This window comes from Marmota marmota, unplaced genomic scaffold (assembly GCF_001458135.2).
Source record: "Marmota marmota marmota unplaced genomic scaffold, marMar, whole genome shotgun sequence".
Taxonomy (NCBI): Eukaryota; Metazoa; Chordata; class Mammalia; order Rodentia; family Sciuridae; genus Marmota; species Marmota marmota.
The window spans coordinates 10,124,110-10,139,517 of NW_026000051.1; the positions used below are offsets into that span (position 1 = coordinate 10,124,110).

The 15,408-nt window shown below is 39.1% G+C and overlaps 1 protein-coding gene across 1 annotated transcript in view; it reads left to right on the plus strand.

Annotated features, from left to right (window-relative positions):
• Window positions 1–15,408, plus strand: part of LOC107152134 (complement C5-like) — an 85,224-nt gene that overhangs the window by 11,128 nt on the left and 58,688 nt on the right. Inside the window, exons 5-12 of the mRNA XM_015497664.2 lie at window positions 1,157–1,248; window positions 3,566–3,648; window positions 5,871–5,961; window positions 7,486–7,600; window positions 9,234–9,360; window positions 11,760–11,875; window positions 13,060–13,245; window positions 14,582–14,785. Coding sequence (XP_015353150.1) covers window positions 1,157–1,248; window positions 3,566–3,648; window positions 5,871–5,961; window positions 7,486–7,600; window positions 9,234–9,360; window positions 11,760–11,875; window positions 13,060–13,245; window positions 14,582–14,785 — 1,014 coding nt within the window. The remainder of the gene's footprint in view (window positions 1–1,156; window positions 1,249–3,565; window positions 3,649–5,870; window positions 5,962–7,485; window positions 7,601–9,233; window positions 9,361–11,759; window positions 11,876–13,059; window positions 13,246–14,581; window positions 14,786–15,408) is intronic.

Below are 15,408 nucleotides of genomic sequence, written 5' to 3' on the forward strand. Positions count from 1 at the left end.
GATCATCTTAGAGAATCCCATACTGATGCTGGGATGAAGGTCAGCAGGGAAGATACTTACCTTCAGTGTTGAGTGTAGTTCTTCCTCACGATAGGCTTTTGTAACTGTTACAATTTGTAATCCAACAGGAAAAAAAAAAAAAAAAGCAGCTTAAAATTCCAAACGGGAATTTCAGTCTGAGTAAATGGTGCTGATTTTTAGTTAAGGTGCAACCAGACCTCCAAGTGTGATTCCAAGAGGATGAAACCTCATCTTGTTTATTTGCTAAACCAAATACAAAAATGAAGCTTGTAGGGAAGGCTTTATGAGACCTTTCAAGTTCGTTTAGCCATTTTAAGGGTTGTAGAGGCTTAAAATGCCCATAGAACACATTGAGGGTTGTCTAGCTAATAAAATTCAGTTTGTAGAATATTTGCTTTGGAAAATTTCAAATGAACATACATACATTAAAAAAAAAAATCTGGTATTTCTAAAGCCTGCTAGATTCACGTTTAGAATCTAACAGGGATACTTCGATGTTGTTGTTGACACTTTGTTATACTTTTTTTTAATTGTAAAATAGAGTGGAGCTTCTTCCAGATAATGAGGACAGGTGAGACAGGTTCCCAAAATAGGAAGGAAGTAGCTTTAAGTGAACTGTATGTACCTTGCATAACATTACATTGAATTTTGTCTTTCATATTTAATTTGAAGTCAGGAGTATTCGTTGGTAAGTATTTCTAAAGGTCAAAGATCATATAATTAGTTGAAATTGTTAAAATGTGGTTTCTGGGCCTTCAGGGCTGCTGTGGGTTGAGTATGTGCCCCAAGCTCAGGTGAGGCAGTGTTGGGAGGTGGGGTCAAGGGAGGAGTCAGAAGGCTCCACCCTGATGAATGAATTAGGCCATTCTCAGGGGAACAGGTGAGTTCTTTGGGAGAGGCTTTGTCATCAGAGCAAACTCTTTCCCATGAGCTTGCTTGTCCCCCCACCTTTTCCACCATAAGAGAAACAAGACCAGGGTCCCCCCAAATGCCAGCACCATCCTCTTGAACTTCCAAGGCTCCAGAAACAGTAAGCCTAAATAAATCTGTGTTCTTCACAGACTGCCGAGTATGAAATATTCTTTTATAGTTGGAGAAAATAAATTAAGACAAGGATGTTTGTTTTTATTCAAAGGATCCCCAAGGATCAGAAGTTGACATAGTAGAAGAAAAGGATTATACTGGAATTATCTCTTTTCCTGACTTCAAGATTCCATCCAATCCTATGTATGTAAAAATATTACTTGATAAAGTTCCCTCTACAAAGCACATCAGGAACTTTTGGCCTTGAAGCAGTCAAATGGAGCCACCTAGTGTTAACAAAAGGTGTCACAAATGTGGATGTGCAGTCTTTAGTCTTTTGAGAAATTAGGATCAGTTCCTGGGGTGTGTGGGGGGAGTCCCAGTACTAGAGCCTGGCCAGGTGAGCTGATAGACCTTGCAGAAGGCAGAAGTAGGAGGATTGGTTAAGCCCAGGAGACTGGGACTAGGATGGGCTACATAGTGAGACCATGTCTCAAAAGGGAAAAAAAAAAAAATCCCAATACGTCTCATTCATTCTCTTAACATACAGAAATAACAATTGGGAAGATATAAAAATAGTCCTTGGGCTTCTTTTCATCAAAAGCATCACTTCCCACTTCCCACCTCTGAAGGAATACTGTAGGCTGTGGGTCCAAGAGACTGGAGTGGTGCTATAATCCTTGCCTGGGTGTTAGATAGTCAGGTCCTCTGTCTGCATAGACCACCAAAAGGCAGAGTCCAAGGTGGGGACATTTAGAGCCATTACCTCATTGGTCCTCATGTGAAAGGACTTAAAATCGTGTCTTCACAGGATCTGATGTAACACACCTTTAGTGAACACATTCCTGGCATGTGTAAATCACCATGGGAGGGAGAGGTGCCCAATAGAAACCAAGAATCCACAATCCCTGCTTTGAAGGAACTTAAAATAGAGGAGGACTCATAAGATAAGGGCACTTAGAAATGGCTACATTGTAACTTTGAGGCTCAATCTTTTTATGGTCATTTCTCCTCTGCCTTCTTGAGGGGAGTTTGCATTTAGTTCATTGGATTATCAACCTAAAAATTTAGATTAAAATTGGGAGATTTGGAGAATTTCAATAATTTACAAATTGTGTCCTTTTTTGAAAATGCTGCACGCTCTCGAGTACAGATTGAGCCTAATATCTCACTGCCATTATCATCTTGTGCTACTTTCCCCAGGGAAGATTATATATCAGAGGTGAGGATCTATTACGACCACAACTTTCCCAAGCCCCAGTACCACCTGTTGCCCCTGTTTAGAGTGTGCTTCCCCTTGTCCTTCACAGAGCAAGCTTTCTGTCATCTTTAGGTCTCAGAGAAAATGCTGCTTTTGCAGAGAGGCTATTGCTGGATGTGATCTATGGAGTCCCTCACTATCTTTACTCTATCTTCACACCTGTGTATTTTCTTTTTGACACTTACCTCAACATGGTGGTTGTTTATTTACTAATGAACATGCCTTTTTATTTAGATTGTAAACTCCTTGAGGGCAGGGGCCTTGTCCATTTAGCTCACTGCTGTATCTCAGCACTTCAGTATAATAGGTACTCATTGAGTTAAGATGATGATGATAATAATCACAGTCATAATATTAACATTAATGGACAACATAACCAATCTGAAGGTTGGTGTTCTTTTTTTTTTTTCATTTCACAAATGAGGTTAAGTAATTTGGATAAGTCAAACCTGGTAGTAAATGAAAAAATGAGAATTAGATTTTTTTTTCCTATTTTGTCTACTTTTTCATTTCTAGTGCTTAATATACTGCTCAGTAAATACTTTTTAGTAAAGGTTGTTAATTACACAGGTACAGAATATAGAATTGAGCCTATAATTTTACCACTCTTTATTGATTTTACTACTAATTACTTTACTTCCTCTTTAAACACACCATACTTTGTCTCCAACCCGAATTTCATTTGTGTGAGGTGTGAATTTTGTCATTCAAATAGGCTCGATCTATAATGTATGTTTCCTGATATACTATTATGAATTTTCTACTCTTGTGAATCTTAATGTTATGCCAGCATAGTTAAGTTCCAGGATTAAATAAATTCTCAACTTGTCAGCTCTTCAAATCCAAGTTAATGAATTTATATTAAGATAAAATATCCAGTCATAGTGGCACACACCTGTAATTCCAGTAATTTGGGAGGCTGAAGCAGGAGAATCACAAATTCAAGGCCAGTCTCAGCAACTTAGCAAGTTCCTCTCTCAATATAAAAAATTAAAAGTGCTGAGGTTGTAGCTCAGTGGTAGACCTGGAAAAATTAGACAATATATGAAAATCTGATTACTAAACAATTGTTATTGTCCTGAAAATGCCAAATTAGTTCTATTTCTTGCTTTAAAATCTTACACAAATAAAACATTTATTTAGGCTACATGTAGATGTATAAAATATATTATAACTTCTTTAAAATAGGAATGTATTTGGTTTCCACTGTGTGAATTAAAATATGTGATAATGTGTAATTTTTAATATTTTGCTTCACAGATATGGTGTGTGGACAATTAAAGCTAAATATAAAGAGGACTTTTCGACAGCTGGAACCACATACTTTGAAATTAAAGAATATGGTAATTTCTGACAATTAGAAGTCTACCTACTAAAAGTCGTGGTTTTTGCAGTAATTCTTTTCATTTGTGTTCCTAAAGTAAAATCATCCCAGATATAGATGGGGCCACCTGCTGGTGTTGCTCAGGGCCTGTTGAGGCAGGGGATGGGGTAGGGGTATTGAATGCCCAAATTCTGGTTCCAGGTTGCCTTTGTTCACCTTGAGCAAGTCACCAGCTTCTCTGCACCTGGGATCTTCTTCATGGAGCTGGAAGAGCCTAGTCCTCTAAAGAGCTTGACTTGTTAAGGTCCTTTAGAGAATTATGATTTTAGGAGAAATAAACAATCAGAAATAAGGACAGTGGAACCCAGAAAGATAAATGAGTCACTCAAATCTCAGTCACTTAGAAACAGAACAAAGATATCAGGTTCCCTTATAGCTAGTTCAGTGCTTTTTCTTCCAGGTCACGAATCTCTAACATACTGATTTAAAAATTTCTTATTCGAAACCAATCATATAAGTGAACTAATAATTAACATGTCAATAACTTTATAGTTCTCGTAGTAGTTTAATAGAATATCTGTGTGCCCCATATCAGATTTAACTTTTTTCTGCTTGAAGTCATTTTTCATTCTCTTAGTAGATTCATAATGATAGAAGGATAAATACTCAACAGGAAATTTTCACAAATAACAAGGAAAACAGTGACAAAAATTTGTACTAAAACACAACCTGAAAGATTACAGTCTCCCAGACACATGGTGTTCAAACTGATCTCATTTCTTCTACGTGCTTTTGCTACTTTCTATATATGTGTAGCATTCACCCACTTTCTGTAGCCACCCTGGTCTGTTCATCACTAGGCTCTCTCCTGGACGACTGCTGAAGCCTCCCCATCTGGTGCCTCTGCTTCCAAGTGACCTTGCTTGGTATTAGCCAAAAAAAAAAAAAAATTGAAATGCAAATCTCATCATATTATTTCATTGTATTTCATTACAGTAGATCCTTATTCGTTTGGATTCATTTGGACAGGCCTCCCTGGCTCCTCCTCATCCTCACTTGAGTTCACTCCTGACCTCGCTGACCTGCAGCACTGGGGGCTTTACACATGATGTTCCCTCTGCTTCCAACACTCTTCCCTTCCCTCCTTGCCCAGCCAGCTCCTGCTCATGGCTCATGTCCAAGTTGAAAAGCCACATACACAGGAAGCTTTCCTTGAACTCCTTTCCCTGCATGGGATCCCTGTACATCACATCAGTGCCCATCATTGTAGCTTGGGTGTGTATCTGTGTAATTAGATACCTGTCCTATCTTTCCTGCTTGTTCCTGACTGTCTTAGTCATCCCTGTGTCCCTGTTGATAGGTGTGTGCTGCTATATGGCGAGCAGGTGTCAGCTGGAGAGAGCACACCTGCCTTGGTCTCTGAAGAACAGGAACACAGCCCACAGCAACAGATTGCTTCATTCTGTTTCTTCTACCTTCAATGTCTAGAAGACCTGTGAGCCACAGCTGCAGCTGACTCACCCCTCTCTAGGTCACTCTCTGTCCACAATATCCATTCCATGCAATCACCAGTTAACTGTAGTGCAGGTCATCAGAATCCGAATCCAGGACCCTTGGATGTGGCCTGAGTTAGGGCCATTTCAATAGATTGAATCATTTTCTTTACCAAAGAGATAAAAGAAAAAAAATAGACCCCTGCCTCCTTTTGGTCCTATTTTTAAATTTAACATTGATGTTCATTCTTATCTCTAATTGGGAGTTCTCTCTCCCTTTTCCAACATCAGAGTTGCATGCTGGCACTTGCAGATTGGATGCACTTTTTTACTAGATGAAAATGGGAGATGCTAAATAGACCAGAATTTTCCATTTCTATTTTCAATTTAATGAATATTCATTGAACACATACTATGTTAAAGACTTAGAAGGGTGAAGGGAGAAAAAGAAAAATAGAGAATGGTCTTTCATTTGTTTTGAAGGAGCCCATACCTAGTGGAGGGAGTAACCTGTTGCCTGTAATGTACATTAAAATCAAAATGGAAGAAGCCAGGGGCTTCCAGTGGGGAGGCTGGACTGCCTGGGTGGCAAGGCTTCCCAGGGGCATTGTTGCTGATGACAGTGGTGATGCCAAGGCAGATATGGCGCTGATGGTGCAGCCTGCCCAGGTACCAGCAAGGAGAGCCCTTTGCTGTGTTTTCAAGGCCTAATTCACCTGGTAATATTCCTCCTCCTCTCTATTTTCAGTCTTGCCACATTTTTCTGTATCAATAGAACCAGAAGGCAATTTCATTGGTTACAAGAACTTTAAGAATTTTGGAATTACTATAAAAGCAAGGTAAGAGAGATTTATTTGTTTTGTTTTTCAGATTTCCCAGCTAAACTAGGAAACATTGTGCTCATAGTTTATTTGCTTATTCTGACTTTAGTTTTGTTGGTTATTTGTTAGTGAAAAGCAAGGAAAAAAGAGATTAAATCTTTAGGACCTTTTTCTTTTTCTATGTATATATATATATATATATATATTTGGAACCCAAGATGACTTAGCATATCTGGGCTGAAATATGAATACTTGACTTCTTGTCATTTTTAGTGGCTTACTCAGCCACAAAAGCTCCATAACTATTTCAAAACCCAATGCCTTGAAACCACCACTGTTTACGAGTCAGCTGGGCAGTCTGCTGATCTGGGCCAGGCTGATGCAGCTATGCTCACCCGTGTGTCTACACTCAGTACACAGGTCATCTTGGGGGTGGGTGGCGAGTACAGGAAGGTCTTATTCACATGTCTGTCAATAGCTGGCAGGGGTGGGGGCTAACAGTGCTTGGACCACACAGATATCCTACCCAGCAAGCTAGCCTTCAGCAGCATCAGTGCTCTGACAGAAATGCAAGCAGAAAAATTCTCTGGAGGCCTATGCTTGGTACTGGCACACCATTACTTCCACCATACTCTTTTGTCCAAAGCAAGTTACAAGGCCAGCCCAGAGGAAGTAGGCTCCTCCCACGCTTTCTGCAGGCAAGGGCTGCCAGTGTTGTGGATCCAGACAGAGGGAGAGAATTGGGGTTAGTGTTGTATGTAGCAAACTATCAAAAGAGATAAGGTCACTTAGAAATCCCACTTAATGTAGTTGTTAATAACCAATTTATACAGCACAGTATCCTTATAGCAACTCTGCATAGCACAAGTACAAAAATTGAGGTAGATCATTTGCTCAACATAATACAGCTGGTAAGTTGTACAACCTGTTAGTTCTGGAGTGCTTACCCTCAAACACTACCCCATACTGCCTCTATTGTAAGCATTTACTGTGAAAATAGAGTGATATTTAGTGTACAACAGTGTAAATGGCATACTTGAGAGAAAATTATAGAAACTAACCTCTTGTAATGGTGACGGTTTGTTCCAATTATGAATAAGGAAAGTTAGCTCTTGCTATACTATTATTTGATACATAGAAAATTCACTTTATTCTTACTTTAATTCTAAACTAAAAAAGCAAATATGCAGTTTGTATTTTTTCAAAAGAACTTATCTCACAGCAGTGAGATCAGCATGCTCCTTTTAAAGACATAAAAGAAAATTGGGAGTCGCTCCCCACTGATGTCACGATCATCCAGGAAGTAACATGGGCTGGAGGAAAGGCCCTGGAGCTGGGTGTCTTCATCTCTCCCAAGTCAGCTCTTTCATTTCTCTCACAGTAATAAAAATCCATACTCTAGCTTTCTTATTGTTGCTTTATGAAGTGTAGTAGTGGGTTGGAAGTGTATAAAGTGCTTTATGTGATTTCAAATCATTACAGTGTATCTGATTGTTATGGTCACCATGTTGGGCAACACAATTTTTTGGTATTGTTTGACAGATATTTCTATAATAAAGTAGTTACTGAGGCTGAAGTTTATATCTATTTTGGAATAAGAGAAGATATAAAAGATGGTCAAAAAGAAATGATGCCAAAAGCAATGCAGAACACCAAGGTGAGTTGCTAAGACATGTTCGCTCATACCAAAGATGACGTGAGAGCTGTGGGGTATTTCGGACCCCTCTGGTCCAATCCCTTGTTCTACATAGGTATGGAAGCTGAAGCTTAGCAACCTCTGTTGACTTCCCTTTGCCCTTGGGATAAAGGCCAGGGCATCGGCCAGCTGATCTTGGGCCAATTCTCTCCTCCTCCCCTATGTACTAATCACTCCAAGTGCTCAGACTTGCAGACTCTCTTCACTTTAGGTCTTTATTCTTTCCTCTGTCTCTTTCCACCTCTTCTTCACCTAATTCCTTCTCATTCTTTAAGTTGACATCTTCTCTCTGGGAAGCCCCCCACCCTAACTCCTCCCTTGGCTAACTATGAGCTCCTGAGTCATTTATGGTTGTCACAACAGGGGGCATGTAATGGATAGACAGAGTACCCCCCACCCACCCACACACACAACGAAGATTATCCTGTCCAAAATGTCAGTGATGCTGAGGGGAAGAAGACCTTCCTTTTGGGGAGGGTTTATTTACTTGTTTATCGTTTTAGACATTGAACTTTTTGCAGGTCCAAATCATTGTCATTTTATGGCCAGAGACAGCATACCTCCTTGTAATGGGTTGGTGCTCTGTAAATATTTGTGAAGTTATTTGTTCATGGCTAAGGGCGTGACTGATGGGACTGAGGTTAGAGTTCTGGCCCCCTCTCCTCTTATTCAGTTTCTTTACATTATACCATGGGTGATACGAGGTTATGTCATTTTTCCTTACTTTTGCATATTTATGTATTTTGCATCATCAATTATATATCCTCTGCTTTTTAAAAGGTAGCCCTATATTTTCAAGATACAAATTACATGTCTTTTATTTTTCTCATACTGGGGATTGAACCCAGGGACACTCTACTGCTGAGCTATATTCCCAGCCCTTTTTATTTTTTATTTGAGACAGGATCTTATTAAGTTGCGGAGGCTGGCCTTGAATTTATAATCCTCATGCCTCAGACTCCTCAGTCGCTGGAATTGCAGGACAGGAATGTAACTAAGTTCTCAAGCAAGTACCTAGCATATGTGAGGCCCTGCATTCAATCCCCAGCACCAAAAATAAAAATAAAAAAGATTAAAATAAAATTAAACCAGACAAAAATGCCTGTCCTCAAATTTAAAGTTAAAAATAGGAAAAAAAAATCTATTTTAAAATAGTTAAAAGATATGATATGCCCTTAACTTCATCTCCCTCTATTTAACATATGTTTGTGAATTAATGTTTAAAGTTACTAACAGTGAAGCACAAATGAAATATAAAATCCAACAAACTCTTGGCTAATGGCAGAAGCAGAACAAGAGGCTCCTGCAGGTGGATGAGGACTCAGGGTTTGGAAGAGGCACCTGTGTCTCTAGTACCAAAAAAGCCTGTTGTTCCTGTCACGTTCCAGCTTCTTCCATGTCTGTAGCTCCACACAGAGGAAGCAGGAAGCAACTGCTGGGCTTAGTGGTGGCCTCGGGCATCCCCTTCATGGGTGATGCTAAAACAGTTTAATAATATTTGCTTTCAGTTTAGAGTCTAGTTAACACAAATTTTGTGAATATTTTCTTGTAAATTCTTCTCTAAAATAATGTTTCCATTTTCCCCTTTTAAAAGTTGATAAATGGAATTGCTCATGTCACATTTGATTCTGAAACGGCAATTAAAGAGCTGTCATATGACAGTCTAGAAGATTTAAACAACAAGTACCTTTATATTGCTGTAACAGTCATAGAGTCTACAGGTAAGAGAGAGAGAGAGAGAGAGAGAGAGTGTGTGTGTGTATGTATTTAACTTTCTCTTGGGAAATACTTAGTATATCAAGGGTGCAAATGACTTGTAGAGTTACTTTATATCTTCTTTTTTTTTAATGGTTAAATTTTATTTTTACATCATTGAAGACTGGGATTAGAAAAGAGCTCTGCCAAACTGTAGTTTCTGGGGGGAGCCACTGGGTCCCTGCTCTCTCATCTGCAGAAATGGAATAACACCATCCAGGTGATATCTGAAGTGGCTCCGCAGGCATCTGGCTGGAAGATGTGCTACTGAAGTATTTTCCCCTGGACAGAATCTAAATCAAAATAAGATTATATATGTACAAATATTTGATAAAATGCTAAGCAAATGAAAATGTTACTTGCCAGGTTTCTGTTCTCGTGACTAAAAGGCTCAGGGGTCATTCCAGTTGAACTGGGCTAACTGGGCTGAGCAAAATAACCACACAAGAGACACAAATACCTTTTTCTTTGGGGTCGCTGTGACAGAACAATAACATTTCTGTGATTGAGCGCCTCAGCACCCAGCTGGGGAGTATGACCCAGTCAGGTGCAAGGTTGGTCTCCCACAGTTACTGTTATTGTTCTGGTCTCCTTATCTTTGCAATTATGAAGTTGAACTAAATGCTTCATAAATTCCTCTTTAGATGTAAAATTCAGTTTTTATCTAAAATTAGAGGGAATAGTGTTTCTAAAATGAGTATAGTAATAGTATATACCTCCTAGGGTTATGGTGAGGATCAAAGAGTCAATATAAGCAAAGCTTAAACAGTACCTGTCAAATAAGCCCTATGTCCATCGCCCTCTTCCTATCTTCTCCCTCCTCTTTCCCGCCTTTATCCTCCTGCTCCGGAAGGTCCTCCCTTCCACACTTAATATCCTGGCTGGTGCTTTCAACCCTACTCCAATAGTTTTCAACAGTCATAAATCACTACTCTGAGTTGAGTCAAATTTTTTCCATAAAATAATAGGCACAGCATGTTGGCTCATGCCTGTAATCCCAGCAGCTCGGGAGGCTGAGGCAGGAGGATTCTGAGTTCAAAGCCAGCCTTAGCAACTTAGTGAGGCCCTATCTAAATAAATTATAAATAAGGGCTGGGAATGTGGTTCAGTGGTTTGTGGTTTAAGCACCTCTGGGTTCAATCCCAGGTATCAAAAAGAGAGAGAGAGAGAGAGAGAGACCAGATGATTCTAAGACTTTTTCTCTCCCTTTAAATTTGTCCTTCTCTGGTGAAAGGAGACTCTCATCATTATACAAAATACATGTATGAAGATGTGAAAAAATAAATAAATAAAAATAAAAAAATTTGTCCTTTTGTGGTATGAGTTTATTGTGCAGATGCCTAGCAGATGTTGGAGACCTGCACTGACTTTATACTCCTTGCCCTGGCTATTGTTTTCAGCATTATTTCAATGTTTCTTTCTTTCTCTTTTGTTCCTCAATTTATCTTAAATAAATTCAATTTGTTCAATATTTATGAAATATTCAAAGTGTTGCTAAACACACAGGTTTATAAACATGAATGATGTATAATGCCAAAACCAAGTGGATTAAAAACTGACATCAGGTAGAAGACAGTAATCCAAGACCCTTGACAAGAAGCAATTCCAAATGTGCTCTCCACAAAGCATTCAATGCTAGTGACCTTAAGAAGAGGGCAAGTTTCTGGACATGTGTATAGCAACCAAGAACAGGGTTCTGATGACGAGTCCTAAAGGAGAAGGGTTTGGAGACCGGATGGTAGATAGGGCCAAGTGGGGCTCCTTCCACAGGGAGGGCTCACCAAGAAGCCTGGAAAATGAAGATTGGTCTTTGAGAATAAGATTTTACAGTTTGACTACAGTGTAAGATATATATGGGAGACTCGTGGATACGGCATTGGAATGGAGATTGAGGATACTAGAGTTTCATATGTTATTTTAATGTTTACCTTAACTTTTAGCCGTAGGATGACACTATTGAGTTTTTGCTGGTGGTCCCTCAGGTTCTCTCTACATCAAGTTCTCTGATTCTTCTTTGTCTCTCAAACCCGTAATCTGACTGTGAACACCTATAAGGCTCAGTCTCTGGCTTGGTCTTTTGCTGTCTCCTTACTTGGTGAACAGGTTTTGCTGAGACTGGGGCCTTTGCAAAAGCTGCTTCCACAAAGGCATCTACATAGGAGCCTTCTGTGTGGGTTTGGAAACTCCTGAGGTCTAAATTCTACTCTGCCCCTCAGAACCAAGATCCATGTCCTACTTACTGTGGGGAAAAAAATGAATGAGTGCCGGGAGCCGGGGAGAGAAACAGTAAGTCCGTGGGCTCCTAGAGATGATATAGAGACCTGTGCAGATCATTAGACTTCAAATATGCTTGCCATTTCCTTAGGTGGATTTTCTGAAGAGGCAGAAGTACCTGGTGTCAACTATGTTCTCTCTCCCTACAAACTGAACTTGGTTGCTACTCCTCTTTTCTTGAAGCCTGGGATTCCATATTCTATCAAGGTAGGTCATTTGCTTTTGCTGTGTCTGAGTGCCTTTCTGTGGGTCTCACTTTCTCTCTCTGCCGTCTCTGGGCACACCCTGTTTGGTCTGTCCTCTGTCTATGTTGCTCTCTGTCCTTCCCATTTGGACTTTCTGTCTCTATCTTCTGCCTTTTTTGCTCCCTTTTTTACTGTTTCTTTTTAAAATGCTAATAGTTTAGAGTCAAAGCATCCTTTTCATGTTTATTGTATTTATTATTGTATTCAGTATTTTATTTAAAATAATGTTATATATTCCATCTTTAATTTAGAAAGCCTAGAGCATGATATTTTAATTTTTTCTTTGAAAACATTTTTCTTTTAATAATATTCTCTTACATACATATACAATATATAATATATTATCACATAATACATAGTGATATGTAATATATTACACAATAAAATATTTGAAATATAATATTAAATTTTACGTCACATATAAAAATAACATAAAACATCATTATATAATACATGTATGAAGATGTGAATTTGGTGTCAACATACCTTACATACAAACAGAGATATGGTAAATGGTGGTATAAAGGTGTATTAAGAATTGTATGCAAAAAAAAGTAAGAGAGCTCGTGTATAATGGCATAATTTGGTGTGCACATACTTTATATACAGAGTTACAAAAATTGTGCTGTGAATGGATAATTATGAATGTAATGCACCTCACTATTGTCATGTATGTAAGAAATAAATTTTTAAAAGAAAAAAATAACATAAAGCAAAAGATATCCTTTTGGAAATAATATATGCATGGTGGTGCAAGATAGAGGTTAAGAAAAAAATGTTATTTATTGTTTCTCACACACAAAAGAATCATTCCCAGAAGCCATTGCTTCATTTTCTCCATTATCCAGTTCCAATATAATTAAAGAAATGCAGAAGGTGGATCACATAGATCTTGCCACATCTTCTTGGTTGGCATAATGAAATGATATTTATGTTCTGAGTCAGGTTGATATGTGGAGGAATCCATTCAAGATGATTAAACTAAATAGAATTTAACATTTCTATATGTCGAGAACACAATCTTACCGAATTAACAACCACAATGAATTTATGCGTTTGTAGAGAGGAAGGAAAAAGATTCAGACTTGTTGGGCTTTCAAGGTCATGATGAGCTGTTGACGTGGATGGAATTGTTCTGACAAACAGGTGCAGGTTAAGGATTCTCTGGACCAGTTGGTAGGCGGGGTCCCTGTAACCCTGAATGCACAAACCATTGATGAAAACCAAGAGATGGCCGACTTGGAACCACAGAAGAGCATCACACGTCTCAGTGATGGAGTAGCCTCGTTTGTGGTTAACCTCCCATCTGGAGTGACGGCACTGGAGTTTGATGTGAGCTGAATCTCTGGCTATATTTTCTAGGACAGTGTGTACTTTTGACTGTATGTTTTGGCAAGTGTAGAGAACAGATGTGGCAGATTTTATACATGAGTCCAGTGAACAGTTCTACAATTCTGAAAACAAACCAAATGACAAGAGACACTCTTCTTTTTCGTTGAATGGTCCTTGAGGAAGATCAATCAATCCATATCTTGTTTCCAATAAAAGTATATTAGAGGGGCTGGGGTTGTGGCTTGGTGGTACAGCGCTTGCCTAGCACGTGTGAGGCCCTGAATTCAATCCTCAGCACCACATAAAAATAAATAAATTAAATAAAGGTATTGTGTCCAACTACAACTAAAAAATAAATATTTTTTAAAAGTATATTAGAATCCAGAAACTTCAGAATAGGTATAGCAGTGGACATCAGGAGTAGGAATCCCCTCCCCCAACACACCCATTCTTTCAGGGCCATACAAGGGTCAAATGTGGAAGCTTCCCTTTTCTCTAATGCACAAACCACTCTGCTTTAGGGTTCAATCATCTTCTCTCCCAGCAAATAATGTTTAGGTTCCCAGTCTCAACCCAGGTATAACTAACTACACAGATCAATGACTGCAGCATGCACAGATTCACTATCATCTACTGAGCCCTTACTGAATACTTAGGCATTGTGCTAAGAGATTTCTGAGGAACAAATTCATTTATCAGCAGTAAGAGTTGGAAAATATCATCTTTGCCATTTTGTGTCAGAGGAAAGGAGACTTCTGCCTCTGTTTTGATCTCTGTTTTGATCAAATAACTTGTCCAGAATTAATAAGTGGCAGCACCAGGATGCAAACCGATGTGTACCTGACCCCAGATCACAAGCTAGTAATCTTTCTGCTGTCTGAAGGCAAATTTTCCTGCAACAATACCACAGATGGTATCTGTCATCATAGATGACACTAACTTCTAACTTCTGCCCCCATTGCTTGAGTTGGTGCCTCCTCCCACCAATTTCCCTCTCCTTCCTCAATTCCTGCCCTCCCATCCCCAAAAAGAGTAGTAAAGCTCACGTGGTATTTCAGGAAGGGAGCCAGTGTTTGTTCCTGGAGCATCTTTCTCTGTGCATTTCACCAGACTTTTCCACCATGGCCCACAAGCCCATCATTATTTTCCATAGTCTTTGCAAAGTTACTTGATACTGCAGCTGTACAAACACTGGAGTGCTGGAACCTCCCCCTCCCAACCCACTGCCCTTTGGTATTTTGTATTGTGAAATTCAGAAATTTAAAAAGCAAAGAATTGGAAGGTTATAAAAGCATGACTCACCATCCAAATGTCTTTTTGAAATTTTCCTTTTCAGATCAAAACTGATGACCCAGATCTTCCAGAAGAAAATCAGGCCAGCAGAAATTACCAAGCAATCACATACTCATCACTCAGCCAAAGTTACCTTTATATTGATTGGACTGGAAACTATAAGCCTCTGCTAGTAGGAGAATATCTGAATATTATTGTTACTCCCAAAAGTCCGTATATTGACAAAATAACTCACTACAATTTCTTGGTAAGTATAATTTACATCTCATTCACCCACCTGGAAAAATATCTTAGGTTTAGAGAAGCACTGGAATGGTTCTTTACATTTGTAAATACAAAGCACTTTCAATAACATCACTTACGGGCTGGAGATGTAGCTGGGGTAGACCACTTGCCTACCATGCCCAAGTCCCTGGATTCAATTCCCAGCACTGCACACACACACACCATCTAATTTGAATATCAAGTTTTCAAAACCTTTTCACATAGTGCACGATTTTCACAACCATTTCACAGATGAGGAAGTTGAGGTGATATGATTAGGTAATATGACTTACCATGATCACTTAGCCCAGCTGAAAAAGATTTTACTTGAACCAAGGACCTCTATTTCCTGATCTGATAACTCTTCTCGGCAAAGAGAGTCTGATTCAATGACATCACCTCTGCTGTTTCATAGCCAAAAAAATATATACTCCTGCACCTAATTCAAATATGTGCATTTCACTGGCACAAAATGGGGGAATCCAAATCCAGCTCTGAAGAGTTGTGTCTTATTGACCCCGCTATTAGCAACACCTCTATTGTAACACCCACATTTGACAGGAGATGGAGCAGTCAGGCCTGTCGGTGAAGCCAAGGAAAGAATGT